The sequence below is a fragment of the Colletotrichum destructivum genome, chromosome 5 (genome assembly GCF_034447905.1).
Source record: "Colletotrichum destructivum chromosome 5, complete sequence".
Lineage (NCBI taxonomy): Eukaryota > Fungi > Ascomycota > Sordariomycetes > Glomerellales > Glomerellaceae > Colletotrichum > Colletotrichum destructivum.
This window is the reverse complement of record NC_085900.1, coordinates 962504-981104: the sequence shown is the minus strand read 5'-3', so window position 1 is coordinate 981104 and position 18601 is coordinate 962504. Positions and strand designations below refer to the sequence as shown.

General features: G+C 55.8%; 4 protein-coding genes across 4 annotated transcripts; 2 read left to right on the top strand and 2 right to left on the bottom strand.

Moving 5' to 3' along the window:
- Positions 1–5083: 5083 nt before the first annotated feature.
- Positions 5084–6079, bottom strand: CDEST_07895 (Putative Zinc finger C2H2-type; the record flags this gene model as incomplete). Its single annotated transcript, XM_062924054.1, has 1 exon — positions 5084–6079. One exon carries the CDS (start codon positions 6077–6079, stop codon positions 5084–5086), a length of 996 nt encoding a protein of 331 aa, XP_062780105.1.
- Positions 6080–10830: 4751 nt separating this feature from the next.
- On the bottom strand, positions 10831–11127 carry CDEST_07894 (uncharacterized protein; the record flags this gene model as incomplete). The annotated part of the gene is made up of 1 exon (XM_062924053.1): positions 10831–11127. One exon carries the CDS (start codon positions 11125–11127, stop codon positions 10831–10833), a length of 297 nt encoding a protein of 98 aa, XP_062780104.1.
- Positions 11128–13225: 2098 nt separating this feature from the next.
- Positions 13226–14095, top strand: CDEST_07893 (uncharacterized protein; the record flags this gene model as incomplete). The annotated part of the gene is made up of 1 exon (XM_062924052.1): positions 13226–14095. Exon 1 carries the CDS (start codon positions 13607–13609, stop codon positions 14093–14095), a length of 489 nt encoding a protein of 162 aa, XP_062780103.1. The 5' UTR covers positions 13226–13606.
- A 3484-nt stretch (positions 14096–17579) lies between these two features.
- CDEST_07892 (uncharacterized protein) lies at positions 17580–17858 on the top strand (the record flags this gene model as incomplete). Its single annotated transcript, XM_062924051.1, has 1 exon — positions 17580–17858. The coding sequence occupies one exon, from the start codon at positions 17580–17582 to the stop codon at positions 17856–17858; it is 279 nt and encodes a 92-aa protein (XP_062780102.1).
- Between the last annotated feature and the right edge of the window lie 743 nt (positions 17859–18601).

Here is an 18601-nt window from a genome sequence, read left to right as displayed (position 1 = left end):
GGCGGGGGGGAGGACACTACCTGTCCCAAATCGCTGGTACACGGAGTCCTGCCCAGAGGAAGGATTGAAACGAGATTCGCCCAGTATTTGTACATACATTGTAATACCATCTTTCATGACCAGGGAGCGGTAAATCCACCTTCCCCCATGACGCCATCAGGGCAGGCAGATCAGACCATCTCCAGTCTTGGCCCGTCGTCGCAAACCTCGCAGTGTGTCTCTTGTGCGCTTAGACCGTCCCATCCCAGATGCGCGAGCTCTCGTCCGGAGTTGAAGGAGGATAGCAGTATCGGTCGAGGTTCGAGGACGGCAAGCGTGAGAGGGCGCACGACAGACGGCGGCAGGGGATGAAGGATTTCCAAGGCCCATCGCACGCTTCCCGATGAACCTCGACAGGGACAGGCCACCGCTGCTCTCTTCCCGGCGTGCCGGACAGGGGTGTGACCACCTCCCCCATATGCCCTCCCCCCCCCTACCCTCCCCCCTCATCTCTTGTACGGTGTACGATGTACCGAACCTTTCGTTAGTTGGCCAAACACCGCCTTCGAGATGTTCCGTGAAGCAGCACAACCGGTTAGGCTTTCATTGTCCTGTTTTTTGACTTTACTGGCGCACTGGGCGCTAGAAGGGGGGGTTTGGGTCTCCGTAGAGTCTAGCGTCGAGCCGAGTCAAGACCACAAGTGAGTGAGTGGGAGAGAGTCATGGTGGTGTGTCCGAACCGGGGACACCAAGACCGCCTTCCGGCTCGTGTTGGCTAAGTCGGACTCCTTCAACCTTGTTGAAATTGCAGTGAAGGAGAGAGCGCAAGCAAGCACAGCCCTGTGGCGGCGGATGTTGTGTGTTACTAGTGTGCGTACTATTTGTTAGCAACTGAGATTGACCGTTGAAGGCATCTTCGCCCCGCCGCTCGCCCACAACGTCTACTAGTTCGATCCTGTCTTGTGTATCCGTAATTCCCATATCCCTCCTCCATTGCAGCCTCCTCCCTGCCTCTCTCGAGTGGTCCTGCAGCATCGTACCTGGCGCCGCAGGCATTGACCATTCTCTGTATTGCCGCGAAATGGTGATCACCATTTGCGGGTCGGCCGTGTGAATCCCTTTCTTGTGCCAGGGGGAAGCTTGGGCAAAGGGTTCGGCGAAGGGAGGTAGAACAACAGAGTTGCTGATGACTCGGGAAAAAAGCATGACAAGCCAATAATGAAGAAATGAGAAAAAGAGATGAATAGACTGAGTGAGCTTGATGCAGCGGGAACAAAGACTGAGAGAGAGAGAGAGAGAGAGAGAGAGAGAGAGCCTCATGCTGCTGGCGACGCTTTGAAAGTCTCATCTCGGCGCGCGCTTACCGCTCTCCACCCCGACTCCAAGGAGATTTGGAGCCGCCTACAGATAAAAAATCAATAAGTCCCGGCATCCTCGGGAGAATACCAGTTCAGCCATGTCTTACCTTAGTCGCGACCACCCCCCCACCGCTCACGCAGCCCCTGTTTTCTTCGACAACTGACAGCGAGGCCGGCGAAGCAGGAGCTTGGTATTACGACGCATTGCCGGCGGTAATTGGAAAGAGGCGGAATGAATTCAGGGTCCAACGAGATCCATACACCCAAAACAACAACAACAACAAGACTGAAGGAAAGGAAAGGAGGGAAGAAAAAAAACCAAAGGCGTTCCCGTGACGGACAAGGAAGATGGAGGTTAATTTGTGGAAATACTGGCTTGGGAACATGCATGAAACAGAACAACTTCCCATGATATCTGTACTGGTTTTATTGAATGGCCCTGTGGAGGTTACGGACCACGACGATAATAGAGTTCTCCGACAACCCCTGAGGCCTGGTAGATCAGAAAGGGGGTTGCGCGGGAAGGGTGCAAGGGAAGACAAGAGGAGGCAGAACATTAAAGGCCGAGTTAATATGGTTTATACGAAGAGTGACGAGGAGAAACAGGAACCCCGGACGGCATATCAATATGAATAAGTGCACTAGGCCCGATGGCAACACACCGCATTTGAAAGAAAAGCCCCTCCGGAAAGAGACTTTTGCAGAATGGACATTTCAACAAAGGCCGAGTCAGGACAACGCGAAAAAGCTTAATGTGCTGCCGGCCGAAATTGCATCGGGCACCACGCCGGTTGGTGATAAGTCAAGTCTTGTCAAGCCAACTGAACGCAGCCCGCCAATGCTATGCTGTTGGGACTTTCTGTTCGACGAGGTGGCGTACGATGGATTTTTCCGATGTTCTCCCATGACCCATCCCCGATTCGACCGCCTTTTTTCCCTGTCCCATGTCCCTCCCGCGATGTTACCATCTTTCGACTCCCTTTCATCCGGCATCCATCTCTTTGCTCTCCCCCCCCCCCCAGTTTAAAGTTGTAGGTCTCTGTTTCCCCTCCCTGCTTGCCAACCCATCTCCCATGCAGATCGGCGGACTCTGCTCGTCTTTGGTCGACGCGGGTTCGGATCGGCGTCACTGTCGTCCTCATTGGCCGCCCTCGATATGGATTCCAGTCCACACCACCATGAGACGGCGGCGACTGTTACCAACCGAATCAAGTCGAGGGGGGTTGAATCTGTCGCGTTGCAACCCCCCTCCCCCCCGGTTGATCTCTGACTTTGGACGTTCATTGATCTCTCCGCGTGGGCGCTGCAGCGGCAATCCCGGAGAGTAGTATCGGACCACCTCGATGGTAAGAGACGCCGAGAGAGAAAGAGAGAGAGAGAGAGGCCGATGAAGGGCACATCACGACAAACGGCAATAGCCAGACCCATCATCAATCAATTGGTCAGACGGATAATGGAAAGCCGGTCTGCGCACCTACCACGACTTAAGCTACGCCACCAACACACACATACACACAGACGCACATCATAGTGTTGGGTAGAAAGCCAACTCCGTGACATGCACGAGACACCGAGTTTGTTATACATGGCTGACAGAGCAAGGAGCAAGAGCCAACTCGACAGTCTTTTTTTTCCCACCCATACAGGGTCTTCTCCCTACCCCTCCTCGATACACCCAAACTGAGCCGCATTGCGGGAGGGACGGTGATCAGGCAAAGAGGATGGGATGTCAGGGCCGCTCGGGCTAGGGTCTCCAGTTCGTTTCATCGGCTGAAGGGGGGGGGGAAGAGGAGGAGAATGGGAGGGCTTAGAGCAAGAGGGGGGCAGGGCAGTCTAGGTGTTGTGTTGTAAGAGCGAGATGGGGACAACTCCCCAACAGTCCACGGGGAAAATCAAGTTGCTGCCCGCGCGACTTTTGCAGCGCGGCCATTTGTCGTATGATCTGAAGTCTCGTGACTCTTGAGAAACCGGTCAACGGTCGACCTTGGAGAGTTTCAACTTCAACGTTGCAAAAGAACGGCTGAAACCGGGGGGGGGGAGGGGGGGGGGGATGACCAAGACGCTTGTTGTCCTCTCTCCCTCTCGTCCTCATACAGACACAAACACACACGCACGGCAGTGATGTCTCTTTTAAGCGTAAATTCTTGATTGTCTCATCCCAAGCCTCTCTGACATCTTCTGCAGCGTCGATCATCTCTTTCTTTTTTTTTCTTTCTCCTTCTCTATTCGAGCCTTGTCAAACCATCATCCCCCCCCTCTACCCTCTTCGCCTCGCACTTCTCCTCCCCCGAGAACGAGATGCTCCACCGAGGAAAGAGGACCACTTGGCAAAGAGCCCGTCCAGCCTGAATCACAGCTGTGTCAACAGCCAAGTAGCGCCAAAACGAACCGTCGCGATCGGCGGTCCCTCCGTCCGGTCTCAAGCTCTTGGACGCGGCGTCGAATATGGGGACTTGTCTCGTGGCCGCTGCTCTGCCTCTTCCGTTTGAAGTGCGTAATTAAGTGTCTCGTGGTCGGGACGATCTTGAAGGGAGGCGACTGGGTTTGATCCGAGTTTATCCCCATTCCCCCCTTCATCCAGTTTGCCTCAGTGCAGCACTAACCTCCCCCCACGAACGCCCAGCGAGACTGATGTCTTGGGATGGAGATGTGTGTGGCTGAGTTACATCAAAAGTCGGACTTGACTCGATTTCACAGTCGGTTGAATAGACGTGGACGGACCCCAGGGTGGTGATGATGGTAATGATATTGCCCATCCGTTTGATTCTTTGTGGTGGCTCTCTCCCTTTTTCTCTCTCTTCTATTTACATTACCACACCGTACGGTGCTCCATGGATATACAGTCTTCTCGGCTGAACCGTTAGAATAAAGACGAGGAAAACCAAAACAATGCCAAGACCGGGAACTCGTACAGGATGAACCCGACATCTCGAAGATGTCTCCAAAACACAAGAGCCACACACACACACACGTACACACACAAACACTCAACACACCATGTAAAACTCGAAACGCCTGTAGATGCCAAGTTTTTGTCATTTGTCCGGAGGTGCGAGACTTTCAAGTCCTCGGCCACCACAGTCTTTGCCTTCCCACACACTCCCTTTGCTCCAGTTTAAGAGAAAAATAAATATAGAAAAAAAGAATAAGAAAAAAAAGAGGCAGAAAAATCTTAACACATGTCAAGAAAGCTAAAATCCCTCCATGCCAGTTTTGCCGTCCAATTCCCCCCCTCCCATCCCCCCTTTCCCACCCCTTTCCCGCGCCCTCCCGTGGATGATGATGTTTTGGGTGATTTTGCCAATCCGTGGGGAATCCCTGATGTAGTTTGTTGTAAGAACGCCGTGGAAGGAGAACCCAAAGTTTTTTGGTTTTGATATTTGGGAGTTTTTGTTCTTTTCGTCGTTTGCTGATTATGATTGTAAAAATTTGTACGTGTCGTTTTTGGGTAAAGGCGTTGTTTTCGATGATGATGATGCTGTTGCAGTTCGCAGGTGGCAGAAAGTGTTGATCTAACAACCCACGTGGTATCTTTTTCCTCCCGTTGAAAGTAAACTGGAAAACCACACTCCTCCCCTTCCCTTTCCTCCCAACTATTGTGCCCCTGGGCCAGTCTTCCCAATTGTGAGAGACAGCCATCCCCTCTCGCCGTCGTGTTGGTCATGATATAGTTATAATAATGGAAAGTAAACAACCGTCTTTGTCGGATTAAACGGGGGCAGAGAGAGAGAGAAAAGCCTTTTGGTTCAGTTGCCGCCGCTCTCAAAGTTGTGGCACCCGCGTTCGTGGCGTTTCATGTTGCTGCGGACGCTGAAGGCCTTGCCGCAGCCGGAGTGCGGGCACTTGAAGGGCTTCTCGCCCGTATGGGAGTGGCTGTGGATGCGGAGGGAGGACGGGCGGGAGAAGGCCTTGTTGCAGGTCTGGCAGATGTAGCGGTCTTGGCTCTGCGGGAACGAGGCGGCTGAGGAGGGCGAGATGTAGTGGTGGTGCTGCCACGGGTTGGAGCCCGCGGGGCCGAGGCCGACGGGCACGGGGGCCATCGGCGGGAACTGCTGCGGCAACGGACGCTGGTAGTAGATGCCCGACATCTGCGCCTGCGGAGGGGGCGTGGGCTGCATGGGCGGGTAGTAGGAGGCCGCCATGGGGTTGTGGGCGGACATGTACCCGTGCGGGAACGGCTGCTGGGCGTACGGCGCCTGGACGGGCACGCGGGGCACCATCGGGGCCATGCTGTGACGGTGGGCGTCGGCTTCCAGAGGAGGCGTCGACTCGTAGTAGTAGTTGCCGCTGCTCTGGGGTTGGGAGACGACGGAGAGCTGGCTGACGGATCTCGTCGAGGGCGAGTTGTAGCCGTCGAAGGAGGCGTCAGAGCTCATGGGGGGCGTCGGGGGGAGGCCGCTGCGGCCGCCATAGTGCGAGGAGTTTGGTCTCGTCTCGGACTTGTGGGAGGGTGCTGTGTCGAGAGTCAGTCTGAGGCCACGGGCGTTGTTGATGGTGCTGATCCTGTTGGTTCCGCTTTGTTGGCAGTCCGTCCAGTCCGTACCTTGTTGGGGGATTTGAGGGTGAGTCTCAGATGTGGGCGAGCCCTGGTCGGCGAGACCGAGGAGATTTGAGATGGAGGGCAGAGAACACTTTGATGTCTCGTCCATGGGTGGCGAGGGGGGAGGTTGAGGCGGTTGGACGTATCCGTAGTGTGCGCTCTGCTGGGCGGCGTACGGGTTCGATATTAAAGCGCTCGCCATCGTTGCTGATTAAAAGGTTGGATGATGCCTCTTGCTGCTGCTGCTGCTGCTTCTTCTGCTGATTCGGGCGGTTGGTGGGCGCGATGTGATGCTCCTTTTGTCGTCGATAGTACAAGGTAGGGTGCGAGGGAGAGAGATGGTGGTGACAGTAGTATTGGTAGAGTTGGGATGTTGGTGGGCGATGTGAATATTAAGAACCACAACAAGGTATTAGATGTAGAGTGCAGTGATTAGCCCCAAGTGCCAGCTGGATACTAGAGAATGGTTTTTGCTTCGAGAGATGTCAAGTCTTCCCAATGGAATCTCGACGATGGGGGGAGGGGGGAGGGTGGGTAGTTTAAGTATGAAATGGCCAGGCGAAAGAAGCTTGTTGGTGGGTGGATGGAGTAAGAGGTGGCAGATGGGGGAGGCAGGTATATCAGATCTCCCGAAGCAGAGTGGAATGGGTGATCAAGCGTAAATCCGCACGATGACCCCTGTACGATGGGATGCCACAATCGCCTGTCACAAGTAGTTGTGTGTGGGTCAGAGACCAGTGGGAGAGAGAGAGAGAGAGAGAAAGAGAGAGAGAAGAAGAAGGAGAAGTCCTTGGGACCGTTACGCCAGGCATGCCGGGGGACCAGACGAATGATGGCGATGGGGGTGTGGTAACATGGCAGCTAAGCAAGGGTCAATCCAAGGTCCTCTCGTCCTGGGTCATGGACAGGGTAATAGAGTGTACTAGTTGAAGTACATCGTAGTGGTACGTATGTACGTATACCTGTCCTGTGAGGTTAAAGTACAAGGGGGGGAAGACGGGGGTCACTGGTGCTAGATAGATGAGAAGGGAAGGGGGTTCAACTCGCAGCAAGAGTACTGTGCTGTACCTGTAGAGCCAAAGAGAGAGAGACAGGAAGCACGAGCAAGTTACCCGTCCGTCCCTTGTCGAAGCAGCCTGGCTATACTGTGTAGCGCCTCCTGGATAATGGGACGACGGGGTAAAGGGAAGGGTACAGGGCCCGTTCTCTGACTTGGGGTGCAGCGGGGGGATCCTGAGCGATGCGATGCTTGTTGTGTGCGTGTGCCTGAACTGCAATCATAACAACAACGGTCTTGACTCTTGAGTCTTCTGAGTTTTAGGGGGGGGTGCATCCGAGTTGCTGGCTTGCTAACTGCAAGTATCTGCTGTGTAAGTCCGTGTACGTAGAATAGCCGGGATTGCGGGTGAGATCGAAGGCGACTGCCCCCCCCCCCCCTTTCTCATCTGGGATGGATCAACGTCAATGGGGATCGCTCGAGGTCAAACGGTCACTGGTTTATGCAACGGCAGGGTCCAGCTTGTCGTCTAGGGCTTCATCCCACACGGGAATGTACTGAGAGGATCCCTTAGAATACGCATCAAATTCACACCCCCCTCGGGCCTCTCATACTAGCTCTCACTTGCACACCCCTGTCGTCATCCAGACACACCCTCTTCCACGCCTCCCCCGGCCACCCTCCCACGGTCTTGGTGCGTGGGCCGCTACTACGTCCCGAGCTAATCCGGATCCAGCGCTGTTATGCACGGCACCACTCGGGCCACCATTTCCCAATCTGGACCATGCTCCCGTTCCGAGGACGGGGAAGGACTGACATGCCTGTCCCCGGGTCCTGTCATGAAGGCTTGTGCGTTTGGGATGAAGTGAGAGAGAATGCGTGATGGGAGGGCGTCGGCGTAGAGACCAAGGGGGGCTTGTATGGACCGGGGCTGTAGGCTGTGGGCCACCCACTTGAGACGAGCAACGACTCTTGTGCCTGACTTTTGACGTCGGGGGGCGTGCGGCGTGCGGCGTGTGAGGCCCCAAGAGCTTCATCGATACCCTGCCCAGCCCTGTGCTGCGACCGGAGCGACGAGCTGATCTTATGCCGTTCGTCGCTTTTCTGCTTTCTCTCCCCGCCCCCCCGTGTTGTGTGAGATGCCAGAAACGTCATCCCAAATGATGTTGCGAGGCGAAGGGTGCGGGAAGAAGGGAAACAAGGGCACATGAGGGACGGTGCTTTTCGAGTCGTTGCCGTTGCCGTTGCTCCGCGTCCCCCATGTTCGGATGACTGAATGACCGTGTGTTTTGGGACCTGTCTCTGTTCCAGAGTCGTCCTGAACTGTTGACGTTTGTTACAGCCGACCTGGCCCTCCGCCCCCCAACCCGCTCGGCGACGACGACGGCTCGAGATGATCCTAATCTTGTCTCGACGGCTCTTCCTGGCACAGTTGGGTTGTTGTTTCCTCTCGTCACGTTCGGCGGCTCATTCGGTAGAGGCCAAGCCGAACCAGACAAGCACAAAGGGGGAGGGAGGGATTTTCAACGACCGGAGAAGCCCATCACATCCCATCCCAGATCGTAGGCATGGGGCATTAACTGCAATAATGTTCCGGATTTGCTGCAGGGTTCGGCAGGCAAGGAGGTAGGCAAGCATTCGAGACCCGGATGCCGTTCTGGTTGAACGCTCGTCATTTCGGCTCTCCCTCTCCCTCCCTCTCACTCACTCTCTTTCTCTCTCTATTTCTCCCTCTTCCTCCAGCCAAGACAATCATGACGACGACGAGATCCCCACGGGTCGGTCTGAGAAATCTGTCTGCCCTCTTGGCATCTCATGCGGCTCAAAAAAGCCGGCTACGAATGAGTATCCTCATGTGCCTACTACCAACGGTGACAGGTGTGCGTCGCAGCGTCCGAGCAGCTGCCGCTTGGCAACGTCGGCCAACCTTTGTCAAGTCATATTCCAAAGTGACATGAGAGTGTGTGAGAGAAAGAGAGATAGAGCGAGGGAAGATTGACCGTCAGTCGGCCAGGCCATCGAGTCGGGCATCAGCCCCATTTGGAGACGATGATCAAAGTTGAGTTCTGCCCAGGACTCTACTTCGTAGTGTCCTGTAGGGCCAGGCAGTTTAGCCCCTGCGACCCCCCCCCCCCCCCCTTATGGTCATGATTCAAATCCTCCAGATAGAGTTTGTGATTGCAGCCCGACTCGGCGGTGGCTTGAGGGCATCCAGAAGCGCCAGGGGGAAAAGCTTTCCCGTCGCCTTCGTCGTCGTCGTCGTCCTCCTCCTCCTCCTCCCAAGCCGAAGCGCTACCACTAGTTCGGCGCCGTCGACATCGCTTGCAGCGGCGGCCGTGCGAAAGGGCCGCGCACGTCAACGTTTGACGCGGAGCTGTCAGCAACTCCTTAGCCCTTGGCTTTCCCTCCTCGTGTCGTGTTCTATCCCATCTTTCCGTTGTGGATATGCGTTGCAGTGTATCCGTATGAAAAGAGGGATCGGAACATCTGGCCGCGTCAAAGAGACGGCACAGCACCCATATGGGAGAGGGCGCATCCAATGGGAACATCCACCACTGATCCAGGGGGCGCCAGTAGACTGTTTCTTGAAGGGGGAATACTCCATAGTGGCATGGCATGAGGGTGTGAGATGTGTGAGAGATGGATGTGTGAAGGGGGTGGGAAAGGGGGGGGAGAAGGAAGTAGGAGGAGGGGGGCGGCCATGAGAAACAGACAGTCGGAAACAAAGGCTAATTTCAACATGATCTTCAGTTTAGCTCGGGGCGCCAGGAAAGCCCCTCGCTTGCGCAGGGTGGCTTGAACCTTGCAAGGACCGGGGAAGTTGAGTGAGAGTGAGAGTGAAAGTAAGAGACTGGTCTGATCTGTCCTTCGGCTTCTGCCGTCTTTCTTTTCCCTGCCTCTTCACTTGCTCGGACTCTCACATTCTCTCTTTTGCATTATTCTCGATTCTGAAGAGTGAGACCAAGCCGTTGTACAGAGTATATATGTGTGCATGTATGATCATCTACCTCTCGGCCTGGATGTTTTGCTCTCCCCAAGCATTGCATCCCCCCCCCGGGACCCCGACCGCCATGTCTCGTCTCGCCCCGTCCCCTGTCGTCTGCAAGGTGCCTCTGCCTCTGCCTCTGCCTCTCGCTCTCTCTCTCTCTCTCTCTCTCTCTCTCTCTCTCTCTAGCCCTGACTGCCCTTGCCTTTTTGAAGGGGTCCGTGATCGACCAACTACGTATTCGTCGAGATGGTAGTTAGGTCAAGTACTCAGGGCAATTGGGACGAATGCACACGGAACGACAAGGGGGGCTGGGGAGGCCCCCGTCGTGAGACGAGCCATGGCATGAAGAAGGCCTCGGTTCCGAGAGCTTCTCAGGCACAAATGTGCAACCGGATGCGATCGGATAGGCGGTGGCGACTCGTCCGTTGTCACTGCCGACGAGCCAACAAGATGACAGGCCCCATCGCATCTCGGTCCTGGCGCCCCGTGTGTCGTCCCAAGTCTTCCTCCGCCTTGACAGCAGCCTGCAGTCAGTCCCCCCCCACCGGCCGGATGCCATAATGTTTGTGTTTTTCGAACCCGACTTGTTGTGCTTGCACCACATGGCCCCGGCATGGCATCGTGGGAGTGGGAATGTATGCGTTGTGTGAGTGAAAGTTAGTGTGTTTGGTGTTTCGGAGCGGCGCCTGCAACTCTGATAGTATCTGCATTCCCTTCTCTTGCATTGGCATTCCTGCACTCTGCATGTTGCCATGTGCGTTGCCCTGTGAGGGGAGAGCCTCCCTGAGACTCAACGACGTCTTGGCGGTAGCTGATCCCCGGACAGAGGCTTGCCTACGTAACGGGGAAACGGGAAACGTTGAGACAAAGTGCAGACTTCAGACCTCGCTTGAGGGTGATGGCGGACGGTGGCGCCAGTCTAGCGCATCCGTGTCAAGCTTCATGAAGGGGGAACCGGGGGGGGGGCCTAGCGCCCTGGCACGTGAAGGAACAGACACATACACACACCAACAGACCCAAGGGACGCACGCTTCTTTTCGATGAGGCGTGTGACGACTGACGAGGCTTGCCGTTCGTGGCTTGAGATAAGAAGGGGGAAGGGGGTGCTGCGGGCGAGCGGGCGGGCGGGCGAGACAAGTCCGGGCCTTGTTTCTTGCTTTTCCCGCCGCCGCCGACGCCGACGCCGCTGGGCCACTCCCGTTCGTGTGTCCCCCGGGCTGAAAGCCATCGCGGTGTCCATCGCCAGAAGAACTAAGATGGGCATGGCGGACACGCTACGCCCGCGTGCTAGCACGGAACAAGTCGTGTGTTCCGCCGCCGCGAAAGCGACACGCGCTAGATTCACACCAGAACCGTCATGGAATCCTTCTCATTCCTTCTTCTTCTTCTTCTTCTTCTTCTTCTTCTTTTCCCCCTTTTTTTCTAATTCTTTTCTATTTATTTATTTTTATCTTTGCACTGCTTACACACACACGACCAACTCATTGGTTCAGGCCGCTGTCCGTTGGATGGACACGATGGACTGGCGTCGTTTGTGTTTGCTCACCGTCTGTCAGTGACGAGGTTTTGTTACCGACACATACGTGACGCTTGTCCAGGATCAGTCCAGCGTTTAGTAGTGTAGTAAACATACACATCCGTACATACGCAGCGGATCGAGGTTCCGCTGCGGCGGCCGCATGCATCGTCGCTCATCGTCGTGGGATGTCCTCCCCCCCTCATCTAAACCTCCATCTCCCATGGGTGTAACGTCTCGTTCACTCGCCAATCGGCAGTAGCTGGCACCCCCACCACGGAGGATCGTGATGGATTGGTTGACCACCATCATCATCGTAGCCACTTGGCCGCCCGCGTCGTTGGTTCAACCCTTGGACCTACGTAATCACCGTCGCATCCCTCAGTTCTCCTGTGGCTGAGCGCGCGTGCCCGTATCATCCATGGTGGCTATCCCATAGTGAAGTCGTAGTGTGCGTGTGGGAAATGAGGTCTGGCAATAAAGCTCCAGGGGGTGGTGGGCTCGCAGACGGAATCCATTCATTCTCGAGAAGCCTGCGGATCGCCCTTCCTTGAGGCCGGCCACCCACGTCTTGCTTGGTCTTTCTTTTTTTCTCTTTTTTTTTTTTTTTGACTTTGGACTAGGCTAAATGAGCAGTCCATCAACGACTCAGCAACCCGCAGGAGCTCGCACAAATCTCCAAATGGTTTCGTTTCGACGGAAGTTTATTATCCCAGTCCCCATATCGCACACGCACACACGTCTACCCGTAGTACAAGCCGGATATCATCGGACACCCGATTCCTCGGCCTCGGTCAACATCCTTACGGGGACGGCCGACGATCTCGCTGCTCTTCATTGCCCGATTTCGACCTAGAGGCTCCGGAAAAAGAGAAGGACAGAGAGAGAGAGAGAGAGAGAGGGAGGACCCATTCAGATCCAGACGGCATTTACCGCAAGTCTCGTGCTCGGGCTTTGAACTGAACCACGTCTTCGGGCTTTGAAGCTGTCCTAGCGCGTGCTCTAGCAACCCACCCCGGCAAGATCATGGCCCATGGGATAAGCAGATCTCTCTCTGTCCTTCTTTCTTTCTCGGTCATTCAATACACCAACTCACTCGCTCATTCACTCCCTCTCACTAGGGGTTCCGCGGACGAGCGAGGTTAGCACTGCTCCTAAGCCCGCCTAGGCCTAGCCGTGCCAACAGCGAAACGGCGTCCCATCCAGTTCAGGACCAGCGCCAGGCGTCCGCCAGAACCCTTCTTTCCTATCAGATCAGTAGCCATATGATGTGTTGCATCCCTTTCTCGTCTCCAAGACTATCACCAGTACTCCTCTCCCCCCCCCGCGGCCGCGTGCATGCATGCATGCATGCGTGTCGACCCTGTACTATGGGGTATGTGTCCCACGGCGCGAAGCGGTCGTATCTCGGAGCCTCTTGTGAATGACCGCACGATGGACCGCAAAACCACACCCTCATGTTATCGCCTATTCATCTTCCGTTAGGTGTTCTCTCTAGGGGCGGTAACGTCCTCACACACATTGGACAAGTGGTATTGTTCTCTGTGCCGTGGCGGCAGCCGTTGGACGCCTGATCAGACACCGGAGTTTTTCCTGATGACAGCAGCCCCGGGGCTCTCGTTTTGATGGAACTTGGCACGTAGATCGCTCTCTCCATTTCCCATCACCTTCACGTAGGCCGAACCTCTTTCTCTATCTCTCTTGGTGCAATTCACAACCCGCCTGCCACCGACCAATCTCCAGAAAGGACCAAAGGGCTGGGCTGGCCCTCTCTCTGGTGCCGCCACCACCACCGCCTACGCCCCCATGTCCAGGCTAACCTCTAACCGAAGGGCACTAACGCGGCGCCTGCGCGGCGATCGTCTTCGACTGGCCTCGGGTATGATCCCAGAAACGTCCTCTTGGTAAATCTTGGTCAGCAGCAGGAGCAGCGGGTGAGCACGTTGCCTGCCCTCGTTTGGCGGCCGCGGGCCTATGGGCCTATGGGCCCTTGGACACCCCCCCCCGGTCGTGTCGATCTCATAGAAAATCCCACGCGTCCGGACGCGGAAACGGCTGACCCAGCCATGACGGGCGATGATGTCGTTGCAGCCGGCACCTGGTCGCCGAACTTCAGGAGACCATGTTCGTGGACATCCGACACATGAGGCGGCTTGTCTACCGCTGCCTCGGATACGATACACGTCGACGATGGTCAGGCAACGGGGTCTCGGGGCTGCGATGACATATGGGAGTGCCACCGTCTACATCACCAACTACGTATGCGTTCTCGGTTTACCCTCACGTCAAAACACCCCCGCGAACGCTTGGCTCTTGCGGAGGACATGCCATCCGGAAACCCCTTCGCTGTCAAGCCTCCCCCCCCCGGAACTCTAATGTCACAACGATGGCGGCCAGCCGCCTCTGCAACTTGCAACGTCCCGTGTGCACGCTGCTTGGCGCATGCATGACTGACCTGAAGCACGAGCGGTGTCACGGACGAGCCAGCCGACTGATGTGCGCGTTTGGTACCGGGACGGGCTGTGCTTCAGGGCATCGGCCATCAATGCTAGACACATTTCCTTCATCCGGATTATCGGCCCTCTCTCTCCCTCTCTCTCACTTACATATCTCTTACATATCTCTCTCTTACACAAAAATACATACTCTGCTTTGGTATTGCTGCCGATCATCCACAGTCATCCACCGGGTGACGAGTGTACATGACTTGTGTTAGGAGCAGGACACGTCAGGGCAGTCGGCGAGTGTTAAGCGATGGCTGGGAGGAAAATGCGTGGCGGTAAGACAAGGAGGATGATTTCCCTTTCCACACTGCGTAATATTTCTTCCGTTGGTCCTCTGCAGGCTGTAGATCGCTTCCCATCACACTCCCACAACTTACACATCAACCACATGGCTGACATGCCGGTGGCTCATGGCGCTCACGAGCTCGAGAGACACTACGCAACTGCCGACCGACTAGGCGCCGCGCGCTATATCCGCAGTCGGTTTCGCTTGTGGCCAACGCGCGCCGCCCGCGTCGTTTGAAGCGAAGTCAGTCACTTCGGGGCTTGAGCGAGCAAACGAACGAAAACGGAGGGTGAAGAGAAGGGGGTTTGTGAGTGAAGAAATCCCCCCCACATCCTTAAACCGCCGCCTCCGGCACCATCAAGAAGCCAAGGTCGAGTCGCCGCGTGTGAGGGCATTTCCAGCCCCGGTAACCTACTGTCGCCATGAACCCCCATGCCCCGTTTAGCGAAATGATTCGATCATACCGCCGCTCTGGGCCAATGGCCTGCGTGCCCGGTACCAGTGCGACGGGCGTTACCAGAGGCTCACCGTCCAGGCCCTATCGTGGCGGCAGGTTCCTTTCGTGCGGCAGGGTCGCTGACCGGGATGCCGAGTCAAAAAAAAAAAAAAAAACTCCAATGTGCACGAAAGTGTAGAAAGGATCTGTCGAGCAGCACAGGGGAGAGGCGCTGAGGCCGGGGATGGCCACCCGTCCAACCCTGGAGCGGATTTTCATCCCATGAACTTGCTTTTGGGAGCCGTCCACATGGAGTGAGTGCGCTGTGGGTGTCATCACAACCATCACCGACCACTTTTGTTCTTTCTCTTTTGATGGCTTCTACTTCACAATTCTACGCGAGAGATGACGGAACGGCGCAGGAGGAGAGAGAGAGAGAATGCCGCTAGTCGGGGAGGGAAAAAATGAGGCTCAAACATGTAGCGAGACATGTCCAATGGACACGAGAAATGTGTCTTCAATAACCAACGTTGGGCTTTTTAACCCAATATTCGGTCGTCACCTCGCCTCGTCTCGTCTCGTCTCGTCTCGTCTCGTCTCTTAACCCCCCCCCCCCCCCCCCCCCCTTTTCTTAAAGAGGGATGGCCTTGGCTACATTTCTCGGTTCCTCGAAGAAGCGAATCTTTCTCATCTGTACAAAGGCTCAACTTGACGCAGCCCTCGCAGCCCTCGCAGCCCTCGACTGTGCCCCTAGAACATTATCTGTGGAATGACTATTGATACATAAAGACTACTGTGCGGATATGTACTAGGGAACCTGTGACCCCCGTCTGTCCCCCCTTTGACTGCGTCAAGGTTTCCGAGAGTGGGGGGAGGAAGAGGACGGACGAGGTAAGCATAGGCCCGGTCAACTCGTCGAATCGTCCGCTGAAAGCAGCCGAATTAACAATCCGGAGCCAGCTCCTGGGTTGATTCTTTCTTCGTCTTGCCCTTCTTCCTCTTATTCATGTGTCAGTGTTTTGACTGGTTTTGAAGAGCGCCCCAGTTTCCCGAGATTTGGTAATTCAGCTTCGCTAGCACTTCCAACACGCACGCGTACAATCTCGATTGGATCTCGCCTCGGCTTTCGCAGAGAGGGTTTCTCGGGTTCCCCCGACTGAAAACGACTAACCGAGGGTTTCGGCTAGAGTTGGAGGCGGCGCGTGCAGAAGGAGAGATTTGGAGAACCGCCACCTCCCCCAAAAACCTTTCCGTCCTTGGAGAGCTGCAGCTTACTTGGCTTCCTGCGTGTCGAATCAGGTTGGATGGATTCACAGAACCGACATGAGCTTCTACTGACGATATCCAACCCTTCTTCATCACGATCCTTCCTCCTCTTCCTCCTCTTCCTCTTCGTCCTCATGGCACCCCGGCCAGTGATCCCATTGGGCGCCTCTCTTTGGATCCTCCCGAAAGTTCTCCCCCTTGGAAGGGGGAAGGGCGTGTGCAGAGAGCCAAAGTTGTGTCTGTACATTAGGTGGGCGAGAAGCTGGGCCCACGGGACAATCCTGTGATCTCCAGCCTCCGTGACGATCAGCCGGGATTTCCCTGCCCCCTCCCCTGGCAGCGCGCGCCGTTCTTTGGACTGGACGACCCAAGACTCAGGATTGCAGCTGCCTCAACCTGGGCTTTTTCTGGATGCGCTCCAGGGACAGACAGTATCGTGGCCTTGCCCATGGCCCCAACTCGAGGCCTGGGTCATTACCATCATCATTATCAAACATTATTCAACTCACTGTGTATCGCCCATCTCCCAGGTCTACGCTACTAGAACCCGCCTTATCCTCGGAGTCCTCATGATCTGCTTCTTCTTCTTTCGACTGTTCGCGTTTGCCCATCCTCCCCTCTTTAGTCCCTATGCCTCTCCCTCCCCACCACGGGATTGAATTACCAGATTCGTGGCCCTCGTCGTCACATCTTCTTGGCTTCTCACTCCAGGCCCGTCGAGGAACTTGACGACGTGTGTGCCACCCCTGTGTGTTGGCCCCCTCCCTCATCGATCGTCCATTGGGACATCAACCAAGAGCCGGGGTTTTTTTTTGGTTGGCACTGGGATTGCTGTCACTCTTTTGCCGTTTTCTTATTCTACCGCGTCTGGTCCCCAAATCTCACTCGACGCCTCCGGGCGTCATCATGGCCTGATATTCCCGCTCTTCCATCAATCTCCCTGTGCCTCTTTTCAGTATTGGGCTTGAAATCGATACATCAGCCACACTCCCCCAGCCCGTTGACAGACAGACACACGGACGGGCGGACGGGCGCCCGCCCCGTTCACAGCCCCTAGCCGCTCATCCTCCAACGTCGCTTGGTGGACAAACATTCCCGCCAACGACTTGTTGTCTCTTCTTCCGACGCTGTGTCACACATGCTTCACAGCCCTTTCGAAAGGTCACGACGGGCGCTGTGGGCGATGAGATTGCGTTCGCGCCTTAGTTGAGAGGGTTGTTTTCTGGGCACAAATCTCCTCCCTATTATTAATGCCCGCCCCAGCGAAATCGTCAATGCGACAAGATTACCCAATCTGGACTTTGTCCGGGATACGACGTCCAATGATGTTTCTCGCTGTTTATTTTGCTTTTTCTTTTCTTCTTCCGTTTCTGCCACCCGGCTGTCTACAACGCCAGAGACAGAAATGGTTCTCGTCCGAGATCCTTCAGGAAAACTTTCTGTCTCTCTCTCCCCCCCTTTTTGGACTTAATTTTACAACTGCCGTCGACCCAGCGGTCTAGAGCATCCACCTCGAAGGAGTCGCCTCGGGGTTTGGGGGCCGTTTCTGCCCGTGAAGAGACGGATCGACAGAGACTGAGATGTTGAAGGATGCAGAATGACAACATCGGCGAGCAGCACACACGGGGAGGGGGGGGGACTGGTTCCCTCAAGATAAATGCCGCTGTTGACAACAGCATTATCATCATTGCCCCCAACCGGCCAGCAAATGGCACGCACGCGCTTAAGCCGGCCGTCTGCAACCCTCACGTCGACCGGTATGCGGCATGACCGTCGTGCCATCATCCTGTGTCGTCCGTGGTCACCGGCCTGCAACAGGGCCGAGTGGCAGCAACAGACAGGTGCACGATTCCTGTCGGGAAGCCCTGCCGTGCGACGCAAGACCTTGCCCAAACGCGCGTGCGGCATGCTGGGCGTCCTTCATATCTACATCGTAAATATGTGTACCCACCTGAAAGAGGAGGCAGGGAGCTCGCTGCGAGCTTAGCTTGTTCCGTCACTGCGCGTCTTCATGGGCTGGCTCCCTTTTCCCAACCGCGGCCTACGATATCCGCAGCCGTAATCCGCAAAGCTGGAGCTCTTGCTGCTGTTTTGCTGATCGAGCTCGCCGCATCGGCCGGGACTACGACGTAGACTAGAGAAGCAGCAACAGGGTCCAGCGTGCAACAAGGGTGGCAGAGAAGAAGGTGGCAGCCCTCCCAAGGTTGCGATGAAGGACTCTTGGCCCATCACCTGTGACCAGCTGAGAAACTGTCGCCTCTAGCCCAGATCGTCTAGTTGGTTAGGATGATACGTTATAGTTCTACAACCACCTCATGTCTATCATAGCAGGCAACGTGGGCCCGAGAGGATCCTCTATAGACTGCAGACTGCGGTGTCAACGGAGTGTGTCACGGCGGCAAGCTTCGTCGGTCTTTGTTCTGCTCCGACCCATCCATCCTCCGAGGCAAACTCACGGGCTTTCATACCAGTCAATAGAGACTGCATCGCAAAGAGCCTGCCTCATCTTGACGGCTCGGCCGCTGCGGGCCCTGCGGGGAAACGCGATACGACAGCAGTTCGGATTTAGAGCAGACGATGACTCGCAAGCCACATGGCGGCGATAGGGATGTCCCCTGGGCACCATCCTCGATGAGGGCTCCACGGAGTATATTCACCACACTCGAAGGCCGTTTGGGGGAATGTTGTCACAAGGGACATCCCCCCATTAGACACGCCTGACAGGAACGG